The sequence below is a fragment of the Oncorhynchus keta genome, unplaced genomic scaffold (genome assembly GCF_023373465.1).
Source record: "Oncorhynchus keta strain PuntledgeMale-10-30-2019 unplaced genomic scaffold, Oket_V2 Un_contig_14081_pilon_pilon, whole genome shotgun sequence".
NCBI classification, from domain to species: Eukaryota; Metazoa; Chordata; class Actinopteri; order Salmoniformes; family Salmonidae; genus Oncorhynchus; species Oncorhynchus keta.
Window position 1 is genome coordinate 89,502 of NW_026278538.1, and position 23,921 is coordinate 113,422.

Sequence of the window (23,921 nt, forward strand, 5' to 3'; positions counted from 1 at the left end):
GTGGGTTTCTCTCGTCTCCATGAGCAGTGTGTGGGTTTCTCTCGTCTCCATGAGCAGTGTGTGGGTTTCTCTCGTCTCCATGAGCAGTGTGTGGGTTTCTCTCTGCTCCATGAGCAGTGGGTGGGTTTCTCTCTAGTCTCCATGAGCAGTGGGTGGGTTTCTCTCGTCTCCATGAGCAGTGGGTGGGTTTCTCTCTCGTCTCCATGAGCAGTGGGTGGGTTTCTCTCTCGTCTCCATGAGCAGTGGGTGGGTTTCTCTCTCGTCTCCATGAGCAGTGGGTGGGTTTCTCTCTCGTCTCCATGAGCAGTGGGTGGGTTTCTCTCTCGTCTCCAAAGTGCCTTCCTTATCGTCTCTGTTATTGAGTGTTGGGTCAGATTGTTCATGAGGTGTGTATGATTGTTTGTGTGCTGGTGTTACAGGGGGACAGGCGTGAGATGTTTAACTCTGTCAGGGACATGATCTATGACCTGATCGAGTGGCGATCTCAGATCCTGTCAGGGACGCTCCCACAAGACGAGCTGACTGAGCTAAAACAGAGAGTCACCTCTAAGATCGACTACGGGAACAAGTAAGGAACTGCTGTGTCTCTGTCTCTCTCTCTATCTCTGTCTATCTCTGTCTATCTCTGTCTCTCTCTGTCTCTCTCTGTCTCTCTCTGTCTCTCTCTGTCTCTCTCTGTCTCTCTCTGTCTGTCTGTCTGTCTGTCTGTCTGTCTGTCTGTCTGTCTGTCTGTCGCTCTGTCGCTCTGTCGCTCTGTCGCTCTGTCGCTCTGTCGCTCTGTCGCTCTGTCGCTCTGTCGCTCTGTCGCTCTGTCGCTCTGTCGCTCTGTCGCTCTGTCTGTCTGTCGCTCTGTCTGTCGCTCTCGCTCTCTTCTCTTGCTCTCGCTCTCTTCTCTTGCTCTCGCTCTCTTCTTCTCTTGCTCTCGCTCTCTTCTTCTCTTGCTCTCGCTCTCTTCTTCTCTTGCTCTCGCTCTCTTCTTCTCTTGCTCTCCCTCTCGCTCTCTGCCTCCTTTTTTCCCTCTCTCTCTGTCTCTCGCTCTCTAGCTCGCTCTCTAGCTCGCTCTCTCGCTCTCTGCATCTCCTCTTTCCTTCTCTCTCGCTCTCGCTCTCTCTCAAGTACCTTATCAAAGAGCAATTTCTCAAGCAGTAATTTTATTAGGACTGTCAGGTATTGGTCTGAGTGGGGGAGGGTAAAACTAGCTGTTATTGGCAGAGAGGTTTGGAACAGGTTCCTTATTGGTCAGTTAACTAGTCAGTGATGTCACCAGGCAGGCCAAACCTCCATCCCACCACAACAGGCTGTCATGTCAGGTGGTCTATCCAAACAGCTCTTACAATAAAAGGGCACAGTTATAATTTTCCCAGCATTATTCCATCCTCCGTAGTGTGAAAATATATAAGAAAATACAATAAAGTCACATTTTTGACTGCGCTGGGCCTTTAACCCCCATTTTTTTAAATCAGATAAGTCAAGCCTAAATCATAGGGGTTTAGTTACTACTGTAGTCCATCACACACTATGGTGCCTATTGCCGGTCCTGCAGGGGTCTGTTGTGGTCCAGACAATGAGCTGGAAATGGAAGAGGTGAGCTGGGCTTCCCCTGGTGTGATGACAATTCCAATACTGCGAGGTGGAGAAATGTCTTTGGCTAGGGAGCAGAGTGGAACACATAGATTAGCTTCCAGCACCGTTCACCTCTGAGTGGGATTCTGTGGCGGCTGAAAAACAGAGCTCTAGAGGAGGAGGAGCTGACAAACAGAGCTCTAGAGGAGGAGGAGCTGAAAAACAGAGCTCTAGAGGAGGAGGAGCTGAAAACAGAGCTCTAGAGGAGGAGGAGCTGAAAAACAGAGCTCTAGAGGAGGAGGAGCTGAAAAACAGAGCTCTAGAGGAGGAGGAGCTGACAAACAGAGCTCTAGAGGAGGAGGAGCTGAAAAACAGAGCTCTAGAGGAGGAGGAGCTGACAAACAGAGCTCTAGAGGAGGAGGAGCTGAAAAACAGAGCTCTAGAGGAGGAGGAGCTGAAAAACAGAGCTCTAGAGGAGGAGGAGCTGAAAACAACAGAGCTCTAGAGGAGGAGGAGCTGACAACAGAGCTCTAGAGGAGGAGGAGCTGAAAAACAGAGCTCTAGAGGAGGAGGAGTTGACAACAGAGCTCTAGAGGAGGAGGAGCTGAAAAACAGAGCTCTAGAGGAGGAGGAGCTGAAAAACAGAGCTCTAGAGGAGGAGGAGCTGAAAAACAGAGCTCTAGAGGAGGAGGAGCTGACAAACAGAGCTCTAGAGGAGGAGGAGCTGAAAACAGAGCTCTAGAGGAGGAGGAGCTGAAAACAGAGCTCTAGAGGAAGAGGAGCTGAAAACAACAGAGCTCTAGAGGAGGAGGAGCTGAAAAACAGAGCTCTAGAGGAGGGGGAGCTGAAAACAGAGCTCTAGAGGAGGAGCAGCTGAAAACAGAGCTCTAGAGGAGGAGGAGCTGACAAACAGAGCTCTAGAGGAGGAGGAGCTGAAAACAGAGCTCTAGAGGTGGAGCAGCTGAAAACAGAGCTCTAGAGGTGGAGCAGCTGACAAACAGAGCTCTAGAGGAGGAGGAGCTGACAAACAGAGCTCTAGAGGAGGAGGAGCTGAAAACAGAGCTCTAGAGGAGGAGGACCTGAAAACAGAGCTCTAGAGGAGGAGGAGCTGACAAACAGAGCTCTAGAGGAGGAGGAGCTGACAAACAGAGCTCTAGAGGAGGAGGAGCTGACAAACAGAGCTCTAGAGGAGGAGGAGCTGACAAACAGAGCTCTAGAGGAGGAGGAGCTGACAAACAGAGCTCTAGAGGAGGAGGAGCTGACAAACAGAGCTCTAGAGGAGGAGGAGCTGAAAAACAGAGCTCTAGAGGAGGAGCAGCTGAAAACAGAGCTCTAGAGGAGGAGGAGCTGACAAACAGAGCTCTAGAGGAGGAGGAGCTGAAAACAGCTCTAGAGGAGGAGGAGCTGAAAACAGAGCTCTAGAGGAGGAGCAGCTGACAAACAGAGCTCTAGAGGAGGAGGAGCTGACAAACAGAGCTCTAGAGGAGGAGGAGCTGACAAACAGAGCTCTAGAGGAGGAGGAGCTGAAAACAGAGCTCTAGAGGAGGAGGAGCTGACAAACAGAGCTCTAGAGGAGGAGGAGCTGACAAACAGAGCTCTAGAGGAGGAGGAGCTGACAAACAGAGCTCTAGAGGAGGAGGAGCTGAAAAACAGAGCTCTAGAGGAGGAGCAGCTGAAAACAGAGCTCTAGAGGAGGAGGAGCTGACAAACAGAGCTCTAGAGGAGGAGGAGCTGAAAACAGAGCTCTAGAGGAGGAGCAGCTGAAAACAGAGCTCTAGAGGAGGAGGAGCTGACAAACAGAGCTCTAGAGGAGGAGGAGCTGAAAAACAGAGCTCTAGAGGAGGAGGAGCTGAAAAACAGAGCTCTAGAGGAGGAGGAGCTGAAAACAACAGAGCTCTAGAGGAGGAGGAGCTGACAACAGAGCTCTAGAGGAGGAGGAGCTGAAAAACAGAGCTCTAGAGGAGGAGGAGTTGAAAACAGAGCTCTAGAGGAGGAGGAGCTGAAAAACAGAGCTCTAGAGGAGGAGGAGCTGAAAAACAGAGCTCTAGAGGAGGAGGAGCTGAAAAACAGAGCTCTAGAGGAGGAGGAGCTGACAAACAGAGCTCTAGAGGAGGAGGAGCTGAAAACAGAGCTCTAGAGGAGGAGGAGCTGAAAACAGAGCTCTAGAGGAAGAGGAGCTGAAAACAACAGAGCTCTAGAGGAGGAGGAGCTGAAAAACAGAGCTCTAGAGGAGGGGGAGCTGAAAACAGAGCTCTAGAGGAGGAGCAGCTGAAAACAGAGCTCTAGAGGAGGAGGAGCTGACAAACAGAGCTCTAGAGGTGGAGCAGCTGAAAACAGAGCTCTAGAGGTGGAGCAGCTGACAAACAGAGCTCTAGAGGAGGAGGAGCTGACAAACAGAGCTCTAGAGGAGGAGGAGCTGACAAACAGAGCTCTAGAGGAGGAGGAGCTGACAAACAGAGCTCTAGAGGAGGAGGAGCTGACAAACAGAGCTCTAGAGGAGGAGGAGCTGACAAACAGAGCTCTAGAGGAGGAGGAGCTGACAAACAGAGCTCTAGAGGAGGAGGAGCTGAAAAACAGAGCTCTAGAGGAGGAGCAGCTGAAAACAGAGCTCTAGAGGAGGAGGAGCTGACAAACAGAGCTCTAGAGGAGGAGGAGCTGAAAAACAGCTCTAGAGGAGGAGGAGCTGAAAACAGAGCTCTAGAGGAGGAGCAGCTGACAAACAGAGCTCTAGAGGAGGAGGAGCTGACAAACAGAGCTCTAGAGGAGGAGGAGCTGACAAACAGAGCTCTAGAGGAGGAGGAGCTGAAAACAGAGCTCTAGAGGAGGAGGAGCTGACAAACAGAGCTCTAGAGGAGGAGGAGCTGACAAACAGAGCTCTAGAGGAGGAGGAGCTGACAAACAGAGCTCTAGAGGAGGAGGAGCTGAAAAACAGAGCTCTAGAGGAGGAGCAGCTGAAAACAGAGCTCTAGAGGAGGAGGAGCTGACAAACAGAGCTCTAGAGGAGGAGGAGCTGAAAACAGAGCTCTAGAGGAGGAGCAGCTGAAAACAGAGCTCTAGAGGAGGAGGAGCTGACAAACAGAGCTCTAGAGGAGGAGCAGCTGAAAACAGACCTCTAGAGGAGGAGGAGCTGAAAAACAGAGCTCTAGAGGAGGAGGAGCTAAAAAACAGAGCTCTAGAGGAGGAGGAGCTGAAAAACAGAGCTCTAGAGAAGGAGCTGAAAAACAGAGCTCTAGAGGAGGAGGAGCTGAAAAACAGAGCTCTAGAGGAGGAGGAGCTGAAAAACAGAGCTCTAGAGGAGGAGGAGCTGAAAAACAGAGCTCTAGAGGAGGAGCTGAAAAACAGAGCTCTAGAGGAGGAGGAGCTAAAAAACAGAGCTCTAGAGGAGGAGGAGCTGAAAAACAGAGCTCTAGAGGAGGAGGAGCTGAAAACAGAGCTCTAGAGGAGGAGCTGAAAAACAGAGCTCTAGAGATGGAGGAGTAGTTGAAAACAGCTCTAGAGGAGGAGCTGAAAACAGAGCTCTAGAGATGGAGGAGGAGTAGCTGAAAACAGAGCTCTAGAGGAGGAGGAGCTGAAACAGAGCTCTAGAGATGGAGGAGGAGTAGCTGAAAACAGAGCTCTAGAGGAGGAGGAGCTGAAACAGAGCTCTAGATGGAGGAGGAGTAGCTGAAAACAGAGCTCTAGAGGAGGAGCTGAAAACAGAGCTCTAGAGATGGAGGAGTAGTTGAAAACAGAGCTCTAGAGATGGAGGAGCTGAAAACAGAGCTCTAGAGATGGAGGAGTTGAAAAAGGCTCTAGAGATGGAGGAGGAGCTGAAAAACAGAGCTTGAGAGATGGAGGAGGAGTTGAAAAATAGAGCTCTAGAGATGGAGGACCTGAAAACAGAGCTCAAGAGAAGGAGGAGGAGCTAAAACAGAGCTCTGGAGATGGAGGAGTAGCTGAATACAGAGCTCTAGAGGAGGAGCTGAAAAACAGAGCTCTAGAGATGGAGGAGCTGAGAAACAGTTCTAGCAATGGAGCTGCTGAAAAACAGAGCTTTAGAGATGGAGAAGCTGAGAAACAGAGCTCTAGAAATGGAGGAGCTTAAAAACAGAGCTCTAGAGATGGAGGAGCTGAAAAACAGAGCTCTAGAGATGGAGGAGGAGTTGAAAAACAGCGTTAGAGATGGAGGAGGAGCTGAAAAACAGCTTTAGAGATGGAGGAGGAGCTGAAAAACAGCTTTAGAGATGGAGGAGGAGCTGAAAAACAGCTTTAGAGATGGAGGAGGAGCTGAAAACAGCTTTAGAGATGGAGAAGGAGCTGAAAAACAGCTTTAGAGATGGAGGAGGAGCTGAAAAACAGCTTTAGAGATGGAGGAGGAAAAACAGCTTTAGAGATGGAAACAGCTGAAAAACCTTTAGAGATGGAGGAGGAGCTGAAAAACAGCTTTAGAGATGGAGGAGGAGCTGAAAAACAGCTTTAGAGATGGAGGAGGAGCTGAAAAACAGCTTTAGAGATGGAGGAGGAGCTGAAAAACAGCTTTAGAGATGGAGGAGGTGCTGAAAAACAGCTTTAGAGATGGAGGAGGAGCTGAAAAACAGATTTAGAGATGGAGGAGGAGCTGAAAAACAGATCTCTAAAAAGAAGAGCAGGAGGAAGCCCAGTATCTAACACTCACTGTTAGGAAATTGAAAGGTCCTCTTACTTTTCTGTCTGTCTCTGCCTGGGGTTTTGGCTCATATACTCCACCTCCACGCCCTTCATTCTCCCCGCTGTCTCTGCCTGGGGTTTGGCTCATATACTCCACCTCCACGCCCTTCAGTCTCCCCACTGTCTCTGCCTGGGGGTTTGGCTCATATACTCCACCTCCACGCCCTTCAGTCTCCCCGCTGTCTCTGCCTGGGGGTTTGGCTCATATACTCCACCTCCACGCCCTTCAGTCTCCCCGCTGTCTCTGCCTGGGGTTTGGCTCATATACTCCACCTCCACGCCCTTCAGTCTCCCCGCTGTCTCTGCCTGGGGGTTTGGCTCATATACTCCACCTCCACGCCCTTCAGTCTCCCCGCTGTCTCTGCCTGGGGGTTTGGCTCATATACTCCTCCTCCACGCCCTTCAGTCTCCCCGCTGTCTCTGCCTGGGGGTTTGGCTCATATACTCCACCTCCACGCCCTTCAGTCTCCCCCGCTGTCTCTGCCTGGGGGTTTGGCTCATATACTCCACCTCCACGCCCTTCGGTCTCCCCCGCTGTCTCTGCCTGGGGTTTGGCTCATATACTCCACCTCCACGCCCTTCGGTCTCCCCGCTGTCTCTGCCTGGGGGTTTGGCTCATATACTCCACCTCCACGCCCTTCGGTCTCCCCGCTGTCTCTGCCTGGGGTTTGGCTCATATACTCCACCTCCACACCCTTCAGTCTCCCCGCTGTCTCTGCCTGGGGGTTTGGCTCATATACTCCACCTCCACGCCCTTCAGTCTCCCCCGCTGTCTCTGCCTGGGGTTTGGCTCATATACTCCACCTCCACGCCCTTCAGTCTCCCCGCTGTCTCTGCCTGGGGGTTTGGCTCATATACTCCACCTCCACGCCCTTCAGTCTCCCCACTGTCTCTGCCTGGGGGTTTGGCTCATATACTCCACCTCCACGCCCTTCAGTCTCCCCTCTGTCTCTGCCTGGGGGTTTGGCTCATATACTCCACCTCCACGCCCTTCAGTCTCCCCGCTGTTTCTGCCTGGGGTTTGGCTCATATACTCCACCTCCACGCCCTTCAGTCTCCCCACTGTCTCTGCCTGGGGTTTGGCTCATATACTCCACCTCCACGCCCTTCAGTCTCCCCGCTGTCTCTGCCTGGGGGTTTGGCTCATATACTCCACCTCCACGCCCTTCAGTCTCCCCACTGTCTCTGCCTGGGGTTTGGCTCATATACTCCACCTCCACGCCCTTCAGTCTCCCCGCTGTCTCTGCCTGGGGTTTGGCTCATATACTCCACCTCCACGCCCTTCAGTCTCCCCGCTGTCTCTGCTTGGGGGTTTGGCTCATATACTCCACCTCCACGCCCTTCAGTCTCCCCCGCTGTCTCTGCCTGGGGGTTTGGCTCATATACGCCACCTCTCTCCGCTCTTCAGCTCCCTGCTCCTCTGGGTGACCAGATGAGAGGAGAGTCTGTCAGATATGTCCTTCAGATGAGCCCTGTTCACTTCACTGCTGTATAAACTACCTCCCTCTCTCTATCCGTCTCTCTCTCTCCGACTGACTCGCTCAGTCTATTTTTCTCTCTGCTCGATCTGTCTCTGATTCTCTCTCGCTCTCCCTCCCTACCGCTTTCCTCCTACTCTGCCAACCTTCTTATCGCTCTGTGTGAAGGGTGTGTATGTTATGAGAAGGCAGAAGGCCCAGGCAGTAGCAATGTGATGTAGGCTGTCTGCTCTCTCTCCTCTCTGCTCTCTCTCCTCTCTTTCCTCTCTCTCTCTCTCTCTCTCTCTCTCTCTCTTTCCTTCTCTCTCTCTCTCTCTCTCTCCTCTCTCCTCTCTCTCTCTCTCTCTACCTCTCCTTTTTCCTTCTCTCTCTCTCTCCTCTCTCTCTCCTCTCTCTTCTCTCTCTCTCTCTCTCTCTGCCTCTCCTCTCTTTCCTCTCTCTCTCTCTCTCTGCCTCTCCTTTTTTCCTCTCTCTCTCTCTCTGCTCTCCTTTTTTCCTCTCTCTCTCTGCCTCTCCTCTTTTTTTCTCTCTCTCTCTCTGCCTCTCCTTTTTCCTTCTCTCTCTGCTCTCTGCCTCTCCCTTTTCTCCTCTCTTTCTCTCTCTGCCTCTCCTTTTTCCTGCTCTCTCTCTCTCTGCCTCTCCTTTTTCTCTCCTTTCTTCTTCTCTTGTTCCCTCTCCATGTCTCTCTCTCTCTCCTCCAAATGTCATATTATGAAAATACAGTGGGGAGAACAAGTATTTGAGACACTGCTGATTTTGCAGGTTTTCCTACTTACAAAGCATGTAGAGGTCTGTATTTTTTCACACTTCAACTGTGAGAGACTGAATCGAAAACAAAAATCCAGAAAATCACATTGTATGATTTTTAAGTTATTAATTAGCATGTTATTGCATGACATAAGTATTTGATACATCAGAAAATCAGAACTTAATATTTGGTACAGAAACCTTTGTTTGCAATTACAGAGATCATACGTTTCCTGTAGTTCTTGATTGTTTTAGATTCCGTCTCTCACAGTTGAAGTGTACCTATGATAAAAATGACAGACCTCTACATGCTTTGTAAGTAGGAAAACCTGCAAAATCGGCAGTGTATCAAATACTTGTTCTCCCCACTGTGTACAGTGTTGTAACGATAGTTAAGGTACAAAAGGGAAAATAAATAAGCATAAATATGGGTTGTATTTACAATGGTGTTTGTTCTTCACTGGTTTCCCTTTTCTTGTGGCAACCGGTCATACATATTGCTGCTGTGATGACACACTGTGGTATTTCACCCAGTAGATATGGGAGTTTATCAAAATTGGGTTTGTTTTCAAATGCTTTGTCGGTCTGTGTAATCTGAGGGAAATATGTATCTCTCCTCTCTCTGCCTCTGCCTCTCCTCCTCTCCTCTCCTCTCCCCCCCTCCCTCTCCTCTCTCCTCTCTCTGCCTCTCCCTCTCTCCTCTCCTCTCCCTCTCCTCTGCCCTCTCATCTCCCTCTCCCTCCTCTCCTCTCCTCTCCTCTCCCTCTCCCTCTCCCTCTCTCTCCCCTCTCCCTCTCCTCTCCCCTCTCCCTCTCTCCTCTCCTTGTATATCAGGTACCTGGATCTAGACCTCGTGGTGAGAGATAAAGATGGCAACATCTTGGACCCCGACTCTACCAGCACCGTCTCTCTCTTCAGAGCCCATGAAGCGGCTTCCAAACAGATCGAGGACAGGATCCAAGAGGAGAAGGTTCAGACATCAATCAGTTCAGACATCAATCAGTTCAGACATCAATCAGTTCAGACATCAATCAGTTCAGACATCAATCAGTTCAGACATCAATCAGTTCAGACATCAATCAGTTCAGACATCAATCAGTTCAGACATCAATCAGTTCAGACATCAATCAGTTCAGACATCAATCAGTTCAGACATCAATCAGTTCAGACATCAATCAGTTCAGACATCAATCAGTTCAGACATCAATCAGTTCAGACATCAATCAGTTCAGACATCAATCAGTTCAGACATCAATCAGTTCAGACATCAATCAGTTCAGACATCAATCAGTTCAGACATCAATCAGTTCAGACATCAATCAGTTCAGACATCAATCACTTCAGACATCAATCAGTTCAGACATCAATCAGTTCAGACATCAATCAGTTCAGACATCAATCAGTTCAGACATCAATCAGTTCAGACATCAATCAGTTCAGACATCAATCAGTTCAGACATCAATCAGTTCAGACATCCATCAGTTCAGACATCAATCAATCATATTCATTTATAAACCCCTATTTACATCAGCAGTGATTTTACAGTAACCTGGCCTCGCTCCCAACGAGCAAGCAGAAGATCACATCAACGATATGCACAGGAAATAAGAAATGAAACATCCCGTTTTTGCCACATGGTCTCCCCAGTGAGAGGCAGCGATGTGGAATGAAATTCTCTGTGAGAGATGCTGTGTTATTATAGAACATGTTAACACTATTCAGGCCTTTTCCTCTCTCACCTCCTGTACGTCATGAACAACTGCCACCTCTCCTCTCTCTCCCTGCCCTCTCCTCTCTCTCCCTGCCCTCTCCCTCTCCCTCCCTGCCAGACTCCTCTCTCTCTCCCTGCCACCTCTCCTCTCTCTCCCTGCCACCTCTCCTCTCTCTCCCTGCCCTCTCCTCTCTCAATCCTGCCTCTCTCCTCTCCCTGCCCTCTCCCTCTCTCTCTCCTGCCCTCTCCTCTCTCTCTCCCTGCCTCCCTCCTAACTTCCTGCCACCTCTCCCTCTCTCCCTGCCACCTCTCCTCTCTCTCCCTGCACCCTCCTCTCTCTCCCTGCCAGAAGATCTCTCCCTGCCACCTCTCCTCTCTCTCCCTGCCACCTCCTCTCTCTCCCTGCCCCTCTCCCTCTCTCCCTGCCACCTCTCCTCTCTCTCCCTGCCCTCTCCTCTCCTCCCTCCCTCTCCTCTCCCTGCCTTGTCCTCCCTCTCCTCCTCTCTCTCCCTCCCTCCCCCTCTCTCTCTCTCCCTGTGAGAGATCCCTCTTCCTTCTCTCCTTCTCGCCACCTCTCCCTCTCTCTCCCCTATTCCTCTTTCTCCCTCTCACCTCCTCTCTCCTGCTCCTCCTCCTCTCTCCCTGCTCTCCTCTCCTCTCTCTCCCTGCCCACCTCCTCTCTCTCCCTGCCACCTCCTCTCCTCCCTGCCACTCTCCTCTCTCCTCCCTGCCACCTCTCTCTCTCTCTCCCTGCCACCTCCTCTCTCTCCCTGCCACCCTCCTCTCTCCCTGCCCACCTCTCCTCTCTCTCCCTGCCCCTCCTCTCTCCCTGCCCTCTCTCTCTCCCTGCCCACCCTCTCCTCCCTGTCACCTCTCCTGCTCTCCCTGCCACCTCTCCTCTCTCTCCCTGCCACCTCTCCTCTCTCTCCCATCTCTCTCCCTCTCTCCCTGCCTGTCCCTCTCTCTCCCTGCCCCTCTCCTCCTCTCTCTCCCTGCCACCTCTCCTCTCTCTCCCTGCCCTCTCCCTCTCTCCCTGCCTTCTCCCTCTCTCTCCCTGCCACCCCTCCTCTCTCTCCCTGCCACCTCTCCCTCTCTCCCTGCCCTCTCTCTCCCTGCCACCTCTCCTCTCTCTCCCTGCCACCTCTCCTCTCTCCCTGCCTCCCTCTCCTCTCTCTCCCTGCCTCTCCTCCTCTCCCTGCCCCTCCTCTCTCTCCCTGCCCTCTCCTCTCTCTCCCCTGCCACCTCTCTCTCTCTCTCTCCCTGCCACCTCTCTGCCCCCTCTCTCTCCCTGCCACCTCTCCTCTCTCTCCCTGCCCTCTCTCTCTCTCCCATCCCCTCTCCTCTCTCTCCCATCCCCTCCTCTCTCTCCCTCCCTCTCCTCTCTCTCCCTGCCCTCTCCTCTCTCTCCCTGCCCCTGCCCTCTCCTCTCTCCTCTCCCCTGCCACCCTGCCACCCTCTCCCTCTCCCTGCCACCTCTCCTCTCTCTCCCTGCCACCTCTCCTCTCTCTCCCTGCCCTCTCCCTCTCTCCCTCCCTCCTCCCTCCCTCCTCTCTCTCTCCCTGCCTTGTCCTCTCCTCTCTCTCCCCTGCCCTCCTCTCTCTCCCTGCCACTCTCCTCTCTCTCCTCCCTGCCCTCCTCTCTCTCCCTGCACCTCTCCCCTCTCCTCTCTGCCACCTCCTCTCCCTGCCCTCTCCTCTCTCTCCCTGCCCTCTCCTCTCTCTCCCTGCCACCTCTCCTCTCTCTCCCCTGCCTCTCCTCTCCTCCTCTCTCTCCTGCCCTCTCTCTCTCTCCCCTCACCCCTCTCTCTCCCTGCCACCTCTCCTCTCTCTCCCTGCCCCTCCTCTCTCTCCCTGCCCTCTCCTCTCCCTGCCCTCTCCTCTCTCCCTGCCACCTCTCCCTCTCTCCCTGCCACCCTCTCCCTCTCTCTCCCTGCCACCTCTCCTCTCTCTCCCTGCCCCTCCTCTCTCTCCCTGCCCCCTCTCCTCTCCCTGCCACCTCTCCCTCTCTCCCTGCCACCTCTCTCCCTCTCTCTCTCCCTGCCACCTCTCCTCCTCCTCCCTCCTCTCCCTCTCTCTCCCTGCCACCTCTCCTCTCTCCCTGCCACTCTCCTCTCTCCCCCCTCTCTCCTCTCTCTCCCTGCCCCTCTCCTCTCTCCCTGCCACCTCTCCTCTCTCTCTCCCTGCCACCTCTCCTCTCTCCCTGCCCTCTCCTCTCTCTCCCTGCCACCTCTCCTCTCTCCCTGCCACCTCTCCCTCTCCCTCTGCCACCTCCCTCCTCTCCCTGCCCCCTCTCCTCTCCCTGCCCCTCCTCTCTCTCCCTGCCCTCTCCTCTCTCTCCCATCCCTCTCTCTCTCCCTGCCCCTTCTCCCTCTCTCCCTGCCCCCTCTCTCCTCCACCTCTCTCCCTCCCCACCTCTCTCCCCTCTCTCCCCTCTCTCCTCCCTCTCTCTCCCCCCCCCCTCTCCTCTCTCCCTGCCCTCTCCTCTCTCTCCCTGCTCTCTCCTCTCTCTCCCTGCCCTCTCCTCTCTCTCCCTGCCCTCTCCTCTCTCTCCCTGCACCTCTCCTCTCTCTCCCTGCCCCTCTCCTCTCTCTCCCTGCCACCTCCTCTCCTCCCCTCCCTCTCCCTCTCCCTGCCCTCTCCTCTCTCTCCCTGCCCTCCTCTCTCTCTCCCTGCCTCTCCTCTCTCCCCGCCCTCTCCTCTCTCTCCCCACCCTCTCTCTCCCTGCCACCTCCTCTCTCCCTGCCACCTCTCTCTCTCATCCCTCCTCTCTCTCCCTGCCTGTCCCTCTCTCCCTGCCCTCTCTCTCCTCTCCTCTCTCTCCCTGCCACCTCTCCTCTCTCTCCCTGCCACCCACCTCTCCTCTCTCTCCCCTGCCACCTCTCCCTCTCTCTCCCTGCCACCTCTCCTCTCTCTCCTGCCCTCTCCTCTCTCTCCCTGCCACCTCTCCTCTCTCCCTGCCACCTCTCCTCTCTCCCTGCCACCTCTGCCACCTCTCCTCTCTCTCCCTGCCCCTCCTCTCTCTCCCTGCCACCTCCTCCTCTCCCTGCCTCCTCTCTCTCCCTGCCACCTCCTCTCTCTCTCTGCCACCTCTCTCTCCCTCTCTCTCCTCTCTCTCTCCCTGCCTCCTCTCCCTCCTCTCCTCTCTCTCCCATCCCTCTCCTCTCTCTCCCATCCCTCTCCTCTCCTCCCTGCCTTGTCTCTCTCTCTCCCTGCCCCCTCTCTCTCTCCCTGCCCCTCTCCTCTCTCTCCCTGCCACCTCTCCTCCTCTCCCTGCCACCTCTCCCTCTCTCCCTGCCACCTCTCCTCTCTCTCCCCTGCCCCTCTCCTCTCTCTCCTGCCATCCCTCTCCTCCTCTCTCCTCCCTGCCTCCCTCCTCTCTCTCTCCCCCGCCACCTCTCCTCTCTCCCCGCCCCCTCTCTCCTCTCCCTGCCCCTCTCCCTCCCCCTCTCCTCTCTCTCCCTGCCACCTCTCCCCCTCCCTCTCTCTCCTCTCCCTGCCCCTCTCCTCCTCCTGCCACCTCTCCTCTCTCTCCCTGCCACCTCTCTCTCTCTCCCTGCCCCCTCTCCTCTCCCTGCCACCTCTCCTCTCTCTCCCTGCCACCTCTCCTCTCCTCTCTCCCTGCCACCTCTCCTCTCTCTCCCTGCCACCTCTCCTCTCTCTCCCTGCCACCTCTCCTCTCTCTCCCTGCCCCCTCTCTCTCTCCCTGCCCCCTCTCCTCTCTCCCCTGCCCCTCCTCTCTCTCCCTGCCCCTCCTCTCTCTCCCGCCACCTCTCCTCTCTCTGCCTTGTCCTCTCTCTCCCTGCCCTCTCCTCTCTCTCCCCGCCACCTCTCCTCCTCTCCTCTCTCTCCCCGCCAACTCTCCTCTCTCTCCCTGCCAACTCTCCTCTCTCTCCCCCGCCACCTCTCCCTCTCTCTCTCCCTGCCTGAATCTCCATCCTAAATTGCACCCTATTCCCTATATAATGCACTACTTTTGACAAGGGCCCTATAGGGATTATGATGCCATTTGGGGCTCAGCCTATGAAGTGACTCTAAATTGGTTAAGTGCCCTTCAGCTATGAGTTGTATTCTTGTGAGACCTTTCCATCTCTGCCTTTGTGTATACATGGAGTGATATTACATTGTCTCAGGTCACCATCATGAATGTTAATGCCTTCTTTCAGATGTTTTTTTAAGGGCTTTGTGAATTTTAATCAGAACTAGCACCTCTTCTCAAAATCATTATCACATACAGTACCAGTCATTCAGGGATGTTCTTAGTTTAAAAAAATAATTTTCTACATTGTAAAATAATAGTGAAGACATCAACTATGGAATAACACAGTTACCAAAAAAGTGTCAAACAAATCCAAATTATATTTTAGTTTCTTCAAAGTAGCCACCTTTTGCCTTGACAGCTTTGCACACTCTTGGCATTCTCTCAACCAGCTCCTCCTGGAATTATTGAAGGAGTAGTGACCCAGGCACTATCTACTATCTGTCCAGTCTAATGAAGATGGGTCTGGCTGATGGGGAATAACAGTCTAGTCTAATGAAGATGGGTAATAACAGTCCAGTCTAATGAAGATGGGTCTGACTGATGGGGAATAACAGTCCAGTCTAATGAAGATGGGTCTGGCTGATGGGGAATAACAGTCCAGTCTAATGAAGATGGATCTGACTGATGGGGAATAACAGTCCAGTCTAATGAAGATGGGTCTGACTGATCGGGAATAACGGTCCAGTCTAATGAAGATGGGGAATAACAGTCCAGTCTAATGAAGATGGGTCTGACTGATGGGGAATTAACAGTCCAGTCTAATGAAGATGGGTCTGGCTGATGGGGAATAACAGTCCAGTCTAATGAAGATGGGGAATAACAGTCCAGTCTAATGAAGATGGGGAATAACAGTCCAGTCTAATGAAGATGAGTCTGACTGATGGGGAATTACAGTCTAGTCTAATGAAGATGGGTCTGACTGATCGGGAATAACAGTCCAGTCTAATGAAGATGGGGAATAACAGTCCAGTCTAATGAAGATGGGTCTGGCTGATGGGGAATAACAGTCCAGTCTAATGAAGATGGGTCTGACTGATGGGGAATAACAGTCCAGTCTAATGAAGATGGGGAATAACAGTCCAGTCTAATGAAGATGGGTCTGGCTGATGGGGAATAACAGTCCAGTCTAATGAAGATGGGTCTGGCTGATGGGGAATTACAGTCCAGTCTAATGAAGATGGGGAATAACAGTCCAGTCTAATGAAGATGGGTCTGACTGATGGGGAATAACAGTCCAGTCTAATGAAGATGGGTCTGACTGATGGGGAATTACAGTCAAGTCACTGTGTCCATCCTCAGTGCTGAAAACTAGCTAAGAGTCACCTTCTCTCTTGTGTGTGTGATTCTCAACCTTCTTTAACCTTCATAGGCCCTTGGCCCAGATGATATGACAGTCAGGCTAGTGAAGACTACTGGAGCCCTGTATTAAATACAACATCTCTGTTCCCTCCTCCTCTCCCTGGGACAGTCTCAGAAACAGAATGTAGATCTGAGCAGGCAGGCCAAGTTCGCCCAGACACCGTCCTTCGCTCTCTTCGTCACCCTGAAGAACGTGGTGTGTAAGATCGGAGAAGATGCAGAGGTCCTCATGTCGCTCTACGACCCTGTTGAGTCAAAGTTCATCAGGTATGTAACCTCCTATGACGTCATAGGGTTAAATGTCATCATGTATAGTGCATAGAGCCCATAGGGAGAGTCTTGCATTGTGGGTTTTGTAGTCGACTTGAGCTTCAACAGATTTCCGCAACGATTTTCCCAAGTTACTACCAAACTTATCATAACGACAAATTGAGACATTCGCTCACAAAAAAATATTGCTCTTATTTGACACTGTAATTTATAGGAATGAGTTGTTTTGAATGGTTTCTTTTAAGGTTAAAGGTCATCAGGTATGTTCCTCTGTGGCCCTCTGAGGGTTAAAGGTCATCAGGTATGTTCCTCTGAGGGTTAAAGGTCATCAGGTATGCCAAGGGTCGCAAGAGTTCTGGACACTTTCTCAAATTTCCCACATTTTCCTGAAATCCCAGTTGAAGGATTCCCTCCCTGGTTGGAGGATTCCCTCCCTGGTTAGAGGATTCACTCCCTGGTTAGAGCATTCCCTCCTTGGTTAGAGCATTCCCTCCCTGGTTGAAGGATTCCCTCCCTGGTTAGAGGATTCCCTCCCTGGTTAGAGGATTCCCTCCCTGGTTAGAGGATTCCCTCCCTGGTTGGAGGATTCCCTCCTGGTTAGAGGATTCCTCCTGGTTAGAGGATTCCCTCCTTGGTTAGAGGATTCCCTCCCTGGTTAGAGGATTCCCTCCTGGTTGGAGGATTCCTCCTGGTTAGAGGATTCCTCCCTGGTTAGAGGATTCCCTCTCTGGTTGGAGGATTCCCTCCCTGGTTAGAGCATTCCCTCCCTGGTTAGAGGATTCCCTCCCTGGTTAGAGGATTCCCTCCCTGGTTAGAGGATTCCCTCCCTGGTTAGAGGATTCCCTCCCTGGTTAGAGGATTCCCTCCTGGTTGGAGGATTCCTCCCTGGTTAGAGCATTCCCTCCCTGGTTAGAGCATTCCCTCCCTGGTTAGAGCATTCCCTCCCTGGTTAGAGCATTCCCTCCCTGGTTAGAGCATTCCCTCCCTGGTTAGAGAGAGGATTCCCTCCTGGTTGGAGGATTCCCTCCTGGTTAGAGCATTCCTCCCTGGTTGGAGCATTCCCTCCTGGTTAGAGGATTCCTCCCTGGTTAGAGGATTCCCTCCCTGGTTAGAGGATTCCTCCCTGGTTGGAGGTTAGAGCATTCCTCCTGGTTGAAGGATTCTCCCTGGGATTTCCTCCCTGGTTAGAGGATTCCCTCCCTCAGAGGATTTCCTGGAGAACCCTGGTTGGGAGTATTCCCTCCCTGGTTCCAGAGATTCCTCCTGGTTAGAGGATTCCTCCTGGTTGGAGGATTCCTCCCTGGTTAGAGCATTCCTCCCTGGTTGAGGTTTTCCCTCCTGGTTAGAGGATTCCCTCCTGGTTAGAGACATTCTCCCTGGTTAGAGCATTCCCTCCAGGATTCCCTCCCTGGTGGTTAGAGGATTCCCTCCTGGTTAGAGGATTCCCTCCTGGTTAGAGGATTCCCTCCTGGTTAGAGGATTCCCTCCCTGGTTGATTCCTCCAGATTGGTTGGAATTCTCCCTGGTTGATATTTGATTCCTCCCTGAAGGATTCCCTCCCTGGTTGGAGGATTCCCCCTGGTTAGAGAATTCCCCTGGTTAGAGATGGTCCTGGTCAGAGGCCTGGTTGAAGGATCCTAGACCTGGTTAGACATTAACCTGGAGATCATTCTCCTGGGGGGATATCTCCTCCCTGGTTAGATATTCCTCCCTGGTTAGAGCAGCTCCATCCCTGAGATCAGGATTCCTCCTGGTTGAGTATATCTCCTGGTTAGAGCATTCCCTCCCTAGGACCTGGATTAGGATAACCTGAGATCACTCCTGGTGGAGGATTCACTGGTTGGAGGATTCCTCCCTGGTTAGAGGATTCCTCCCTGGTTGGAGGATCCTCCTGGATCAGTCATTCCTCCTGGTTGAAGGATTCCCTCCCTGGTTAGAGGATTCCCTCCTGGTTAGACATAACCTGGAGATCAGTCTTCCGTGAGTAGTATATGTGGTATAGAGATATAGACCTCCCTGGTTAGATAACCTGGATCAGTCTTCTCCTGGTTGAGTATATGTAGATATAGACCAGCTACATAACCTGGAGATCATTCCTCCTGGTTAGAGGATTCCTCCCTGGCTACATAACCTGGATCAGTCTTCTCCTGGTTAGAGATTAGACCTGGTTGGACATAACCTGAGATCAGTCTCCCTGGTTATGTAGATTAGACCCTACCCTGGATCAGTCTTCCCTGGGAGTATATCCCTGATATAGTCCAGCTCCTGGTTAGAGGATTCCTCCTCAAGATCAGTTATTTATATAGCCTCCCTGGTTAGAGTGATATCTCCTCCCTGGTTAGAGGATTCCTCCCTGGTTACAGGATTCCTCCTGGTTGAGGATTCCTGGTTGGAAAAACTCCCTCTGTTGGAGGATTCTCTGGTGAGTATGGGTAGATATCCTGGTTTGAGGATTCCTCCTGGTTGAGGATTCCCCCTGGTTAGAGCATTCCCCCTGGTTCATAGAGCATTCCTCCCTGGTTAGAGGATTCCTTCCTGGTTGGAGGATTCCCTCCCAGGTTAGAGATTCTCCTGGTTGGAGGATTCTCCTGGTTAGAGGATTCCCTCCCTGGTGAAGGATTCCCTCCCTGGTTAGAGGATTCCTCTCCTGGTTAGAGGATTCCCTCCCTGGTTGGAGGATAGACCTGGTTGAGGATTCACTCCTGGTTGGAGGATTCACTCCCTGGTTGGAGGTATTCCCTCCTGGTTAGACCATTCCCTCCCTGGATAGAGGATTCCTCCTGGTTGAGGATTCCCTAGGTTAGAGCATTCCCTAACGGTTAGAGATTCCCTCCTGGTTAGAGGATTCCCTCCTGGTTAGAGCATTCCTCCCTGGTTAGAGCATTCCCTCCCTGGTTAGAGGATTCCCTCTGGTTGGAGGATTCTCTCCTGGTTGGAGGATTCCTCCTGGTTGGAGGATTCCCCCTGGTTAGAGTATTCCCCTGGTTAGAGCATTCCCCTGGTTAGAGGATTCCTCCCTGGTTGGAGGATTCCTCCCTGGTTAGAGGATTCCTCCTGGTTGGAGGATTCCATCCCTGGTTAGAGCATTCCTCCCTGGTTGGACATTCTCCTGGTTGGAGGATTCCTCCCTGGTTAGAGGATTCCTCCCCTGGTTAGAGGATTCCTCCTGGTTGGAGGATTCCCTCCTGGTTAGAGCATTCCTCCCTGGTTGAAGGATTCCCTCCCTGGTTAGAGGAACCTCCCTGGTTAGAGCATTCCTCTGGTTAGAGCATTCCCTCTGGTTGGAGGATTAGACCAGGATTCACTCCCCTGGAGGAGTCTTCCTGGTTAGTAGCATTCCTCCCTGGTTGAAGGATTCCTCCCTGGTATGAAGGATTCCTCCTGGTTAGAGGATTCCCTCCCTGGTTAGAGATCAGATTCCTCCCTGGTTAGAGGATTCCCTCCCTGGTTAGAGCATTCCCTCCCTGGGTAGAACCTCCCTGGTTAGAGCATTCTCCCTGGTTAGAGGATTCCCTCCTGGTTAGAGGAATAACCTGGTTAGATTCCCTCCCTGGTTAGAGGATTCCTCCTGGTAGAGGATTCCCTCCCTGGTTAGTGGATTCCTCCTGGTTTTGGATTCCCAGTCTGGTTAGAGGATTCCTCCCTGGTTAGAGGATTCCTCCTGGTTAGAGGATTCCCCCTGGTTAGAGGATTCCCTCCCTGGTTAGTGGATTCCTCCTGGTTAGATTCCTTGTTTTTAGATAACCTGAGAGGATTCCTAATGGTAGAGGATTCCTCCCGGTAGAGGATTCCCTCCCGGTTAGTGGATTCCCTCCCGGTTAGTGGTCTTCCCCGGTTAGTGAGATTCCTCCCCATAAGCAGTGAAAGATTACTTTTAGTTAGAGGATTCCCTCCCAGTTAGAGGATTCCCTGGTTAGTGGATTCCTCCTGGTTAGTGGATTCCTCCCTGGTTATTTCCTCACTATTTTGGGAATCCTCTCATCAGGATTTCTGGAGAACCTCTGAATCATGGGAATAGTATTGCCCTAGGCCCGAGTCCAGAGCCAGGAACGTTACAGCACAGACCTGGCTGCCAGCCTGCCTGGGGTTTTCTCTGTTCCAGGATACTGTTCAGACACGGCTCATCTGCGCGACATTAGTCAGTCGATTGTCATTTGTTCATCTTGAGACTAGACAGTTGATTTGTGATGCCAGATTGTAACGCTAAAAGGTTGATGTTGGTTCTTCCCTCCTCCCCAGTGAGAATTACCTGGTGAGATGGTCCAGTCAAGGCCTGGTGAAGGATATCGACCAGCTACATAACCTGAGATCAGTCTTCACTGTGAGTATATGTAGATATAGACCAGCTACATAACCTGAGATCAGTCTTCACCGGGAGTATATGTAGATATAGACCAGCTACATAACCTGAGATCAGTCTTCACTGTGAGTATATGTAGATATAGACCAGCTACATAACCTGAGATCAGTCTTCACTGTGAGTATATGTAGATATAGACCAGCTACATAACCTGAGATCAGTCTTCACTGTGAGTATATGTAGATATAGACCAGCTACATAACCTGAGATCAGTCTTCACTGTGAGTATATGTAGATATAGACCAGCTACATAACCTGAGATCAGTCTTCACTGTGAGTATATGTAGATATAGACCAGCTACATAACCTGAGATCAGTCTTCACTGTCCTTCTGTAGCTCAGATGGTAGAGCATGGCGCTTGTAACGCCAGGGTAGTGGGTTCGATTCCCGGGACCACCCATACGTAGAATGTATGCACACATGACTGTAAGTCGCTTTGGATAAAAGCGTCTGCTAAATGGCATATTACATTAGTATATGTAGATATAGACCAGCTACATAACCTGAGATCAGTCTTCTCTGTGAGTATATGTAGATATAGACCAGCTACATAACCTGAGATCAGTCTTCTCTGTGAGTATATGTAGATATAGACCAGCTACATAACCTGAGATCAGTCTTCACCGTGAGTATATGTAGATATAGACCAGCTACATAACCTGAGATCAGTCTTCACTGTGAGTATATGTAGATATAGACCAGCTACATAACCTGAGATCAGTCTTCACTGTGAGTATATGTAGATATAGACCAGCTACATAACCTGAGATCAGTCTTCACTGTGAGTATATGTAGATATAGACCAGCTACATAACCTGAGATCAGTCTTCACTGTGAGTATATGTAGATATAGACCAGCTACATAACCTGAGATCAGTCTTCACTGTGAGTATATGTAGATATAGACCAGCTACATAACCTGAGGTCAGTCTTCACTCTGAGTATATGTAGATATAGACCAGCTCCATAACCTGAGATCAGTCTTCACTGTGAGTATATGTAGATATAGACCAGCTACATAACCTGAGATCAGTCTTCACTGTGAGTATATGTAGATATAGACCAGCTACATAACCTGAGATCAGTCTTCACTGTGAGTATATGTAGATATAGACCAGCTACATAACCTGAGATCAGTCTTCACTGTGAGTATATGTAGATATAGACCAGCTACATAACCTGAGATCAGTCTTCACTGTGAGTATATGTAGATATAGACCAGCTACATAACCTGAGATCAGTCTTCACTGTGAGTATATGTAGATATAGACCAGCTACATAACCTGAGATCAGTCTTCACTGTGAGTATATGTAGATATAGACCAGCTACATAACCTGAGATCAGTCTTCACTGTGAGTATATGTAGATATAGACCAGCTACATAACCTGAGATCAGTCTTCACTGTGAGTATATGTAGATATAGACCAGCTACATAACCTGAGATCAGTCTTCACTGTGAGTATATGTAGATATAGACCAGCTACATAACCTGAGATCAGTCTTCACTGTGAGTATATGTAGATATAGACCAGCTACATAACCTGAGATCAGTCTTCACTGTGAGTATATGTAGATATAGACCAGCTACATAACCTGAGATCAGTCTTCACTGTGAGTATATGTAGATATAGACCAGCTACATAACCTGAGATCAGTCTTCACTGTGAGTATATGTAGATATAGACCAGCTACATAACCTGAGATCAGTCTTCACTGTGAGTATATGTAGATATAGACCAGCTACATAACCTGAGATCAGTCTTCACTGTGAGTATATGTAGATATAGACCAGCTACATAACCTGAGATCAGTCTTCACTGTGAGTATATGTAGATATAGACCAGCTACATAACCTGAGATCAGTCTTCACTGTGAGTATATGTAGATATAGACCAGCTACATAACCTGAGATCAGTCTTCACTGTGAGTATATGTAGATATAGACCAGCTACATAACCTGAGATCAGTCTTCAGGGTAGTAGGAGACCAGTCATACGTAGTAATGTATGCACACATGACTGTAAGTCAGTCTTCACTGGATAAAAACCTGCTAAATGGAGATCAGTCTTCATTAGTATATGTAGATATAGACCAGCTACATAACCTGAGATCAGTCTTCTCTGTGAGTATATGTAGATATAGACCAGCTACATAACCTGAGATCAGTCTTCTCTGTGAGTATATGTAGATATAGACCAGCTACATAACCTGAGATCAGTCTTCACCGTGAGTATATGTAGATATAGACCAGCTACATAACCTGAGATCAGTCTTCACTGTGAGTATATGTAGAGTGTTGGCTGCTACCTCACGGTTGTTTACCCAGACCTGTCTTGAGGGATGTCGGTGTGTGTGTTTACCCCCCCTGTTTGGGCGGCTGTGTTTGTGAAGCTCCCGGCTCTGAAAGAAAGAGGACGACCCAGAGCGACCCGATTTGTTTGTCAAAGGTCACCTCTCTACTAATGGCTGGCTTGGGGCAGCCCGGGTCACCAAGCGCCTACGTACGACGAGCTAGTTGGCGCCCGCTACTCCGCTCGCTACACTGGCGGCACAGCATGGATCACAGCAGGACATGAACCATGGACACAATTAAATAGGGAGTTAAAGCATTTTGGGAGTGAAAACGGGCCTCCTGAACAAACGTTTATCCTCCTTTGAAATGGTTCTGTCAGCCTGGTGGTGTTACTGCTGCAGAGTCTAATAAACAGATCAGCCTGGTGGTGGTGGTGTTACTGCTGCAGTCTAATAAACAGATCAGCCTGGTGGTGTTACTGCTGTAGTCTAATAAACAGATCAGCCTGGTGGTGTTACTGCTGCAGTCTAATAAACAGATCAGCCTGGTGGTGTTACTGCTGCAGTCTAATAAACAGATCAGCCTGGTGGTGTTACTGCTGCAGTCTAATAAACAGATCAGCCTGGTGGTGTTACTGCTGCAGTCTAATAAACAGATCAGCCTGGTGGTGGTACTGCTGCAGTCTAATAAACAGATCAGCCTGGTGGTGTTACTGCTGCAGTCTAATAAACAGATCAGCCTGGTGGTGTTACTGCTGCAGTCTAATAAACAGATCAGCCTGGTGGTGTTACTGCTGCAGTCTAATAAACAGATCAGCCTGGTGGTGTTACTGCTGCAGTCTAATAAACAGATCAGCCTGGTGGTGTTACTGCTGCAGTCTAATAAACAGATCAGCCTGGTGGTGGTGGTGTTACTGCTGCAGAGTCTAATAAACAGATCAGCCTGGTGGTGGTGGTGTTACTGCTGCAGTCTAATAAACAGATCAGCCTGGTGGTGTTACTGCTGCAGAGTCTAATAAACAGATCAGCCTGGTGGTGGTGGTGTTACTGCTGCAGTCTAATAAACAGATCAGCCTGGTGGTGTTACTGCTGCAGTCTAATAAACAGATCAGCCTGGTGGTGTTACTGCTGCAGTCTAATAAACAGATCAGCCTGGTGGTGTTACTGCTGCAGTCTAATAAACAGATCAGCCTGGTGGTGTTACTGCTGCAGTCTAATAAACAGATCAGCCTGGTGGTGTTACTGCTGCAGTCTAATAAACAGATCAGCCTGGTGGTGGTGGTGTTACTGCTGCAGAGTCTAATAAACAGATCAGCCTGGTGGTGGTGGTGTTACTGCTGCAGTCTAATAAACAGATCAGCCTGGTGGTGTTACTGCTGCAGTCTAATAAACAGATCAGCCTGGTGGTGGTGG

At 50.9% G+C, this 23,921-nt stretch overlaps 1 protein-coding gene across 1 annotated transcript in view; it reads left to right on the forward strand.

Annotated features, from left to right (window-relative positions):
* The window catches only part of LOC127918381 (dedicator of cytokinesis protein 1-like), a 171,534-nt gene that overhangs the window by 60,793 nt on the left and 86,820 nt on the right, over positions 1 to 23,921 (forward strand). The window contains 4 exon segments of the mRNA XM_052501655.1: positions 420 to 568; positions 9,309 to 9,444; positions 15,693 to 15,850; positions 20,093 to 20,174. Of these exon segments, the coding sequence (XP_052357615.1) occupies positions 420 to 568; positions 9,309 to 9,444; positions 15,693 to 15,850; positions 20,093 to 20,174 (525 nt within the window).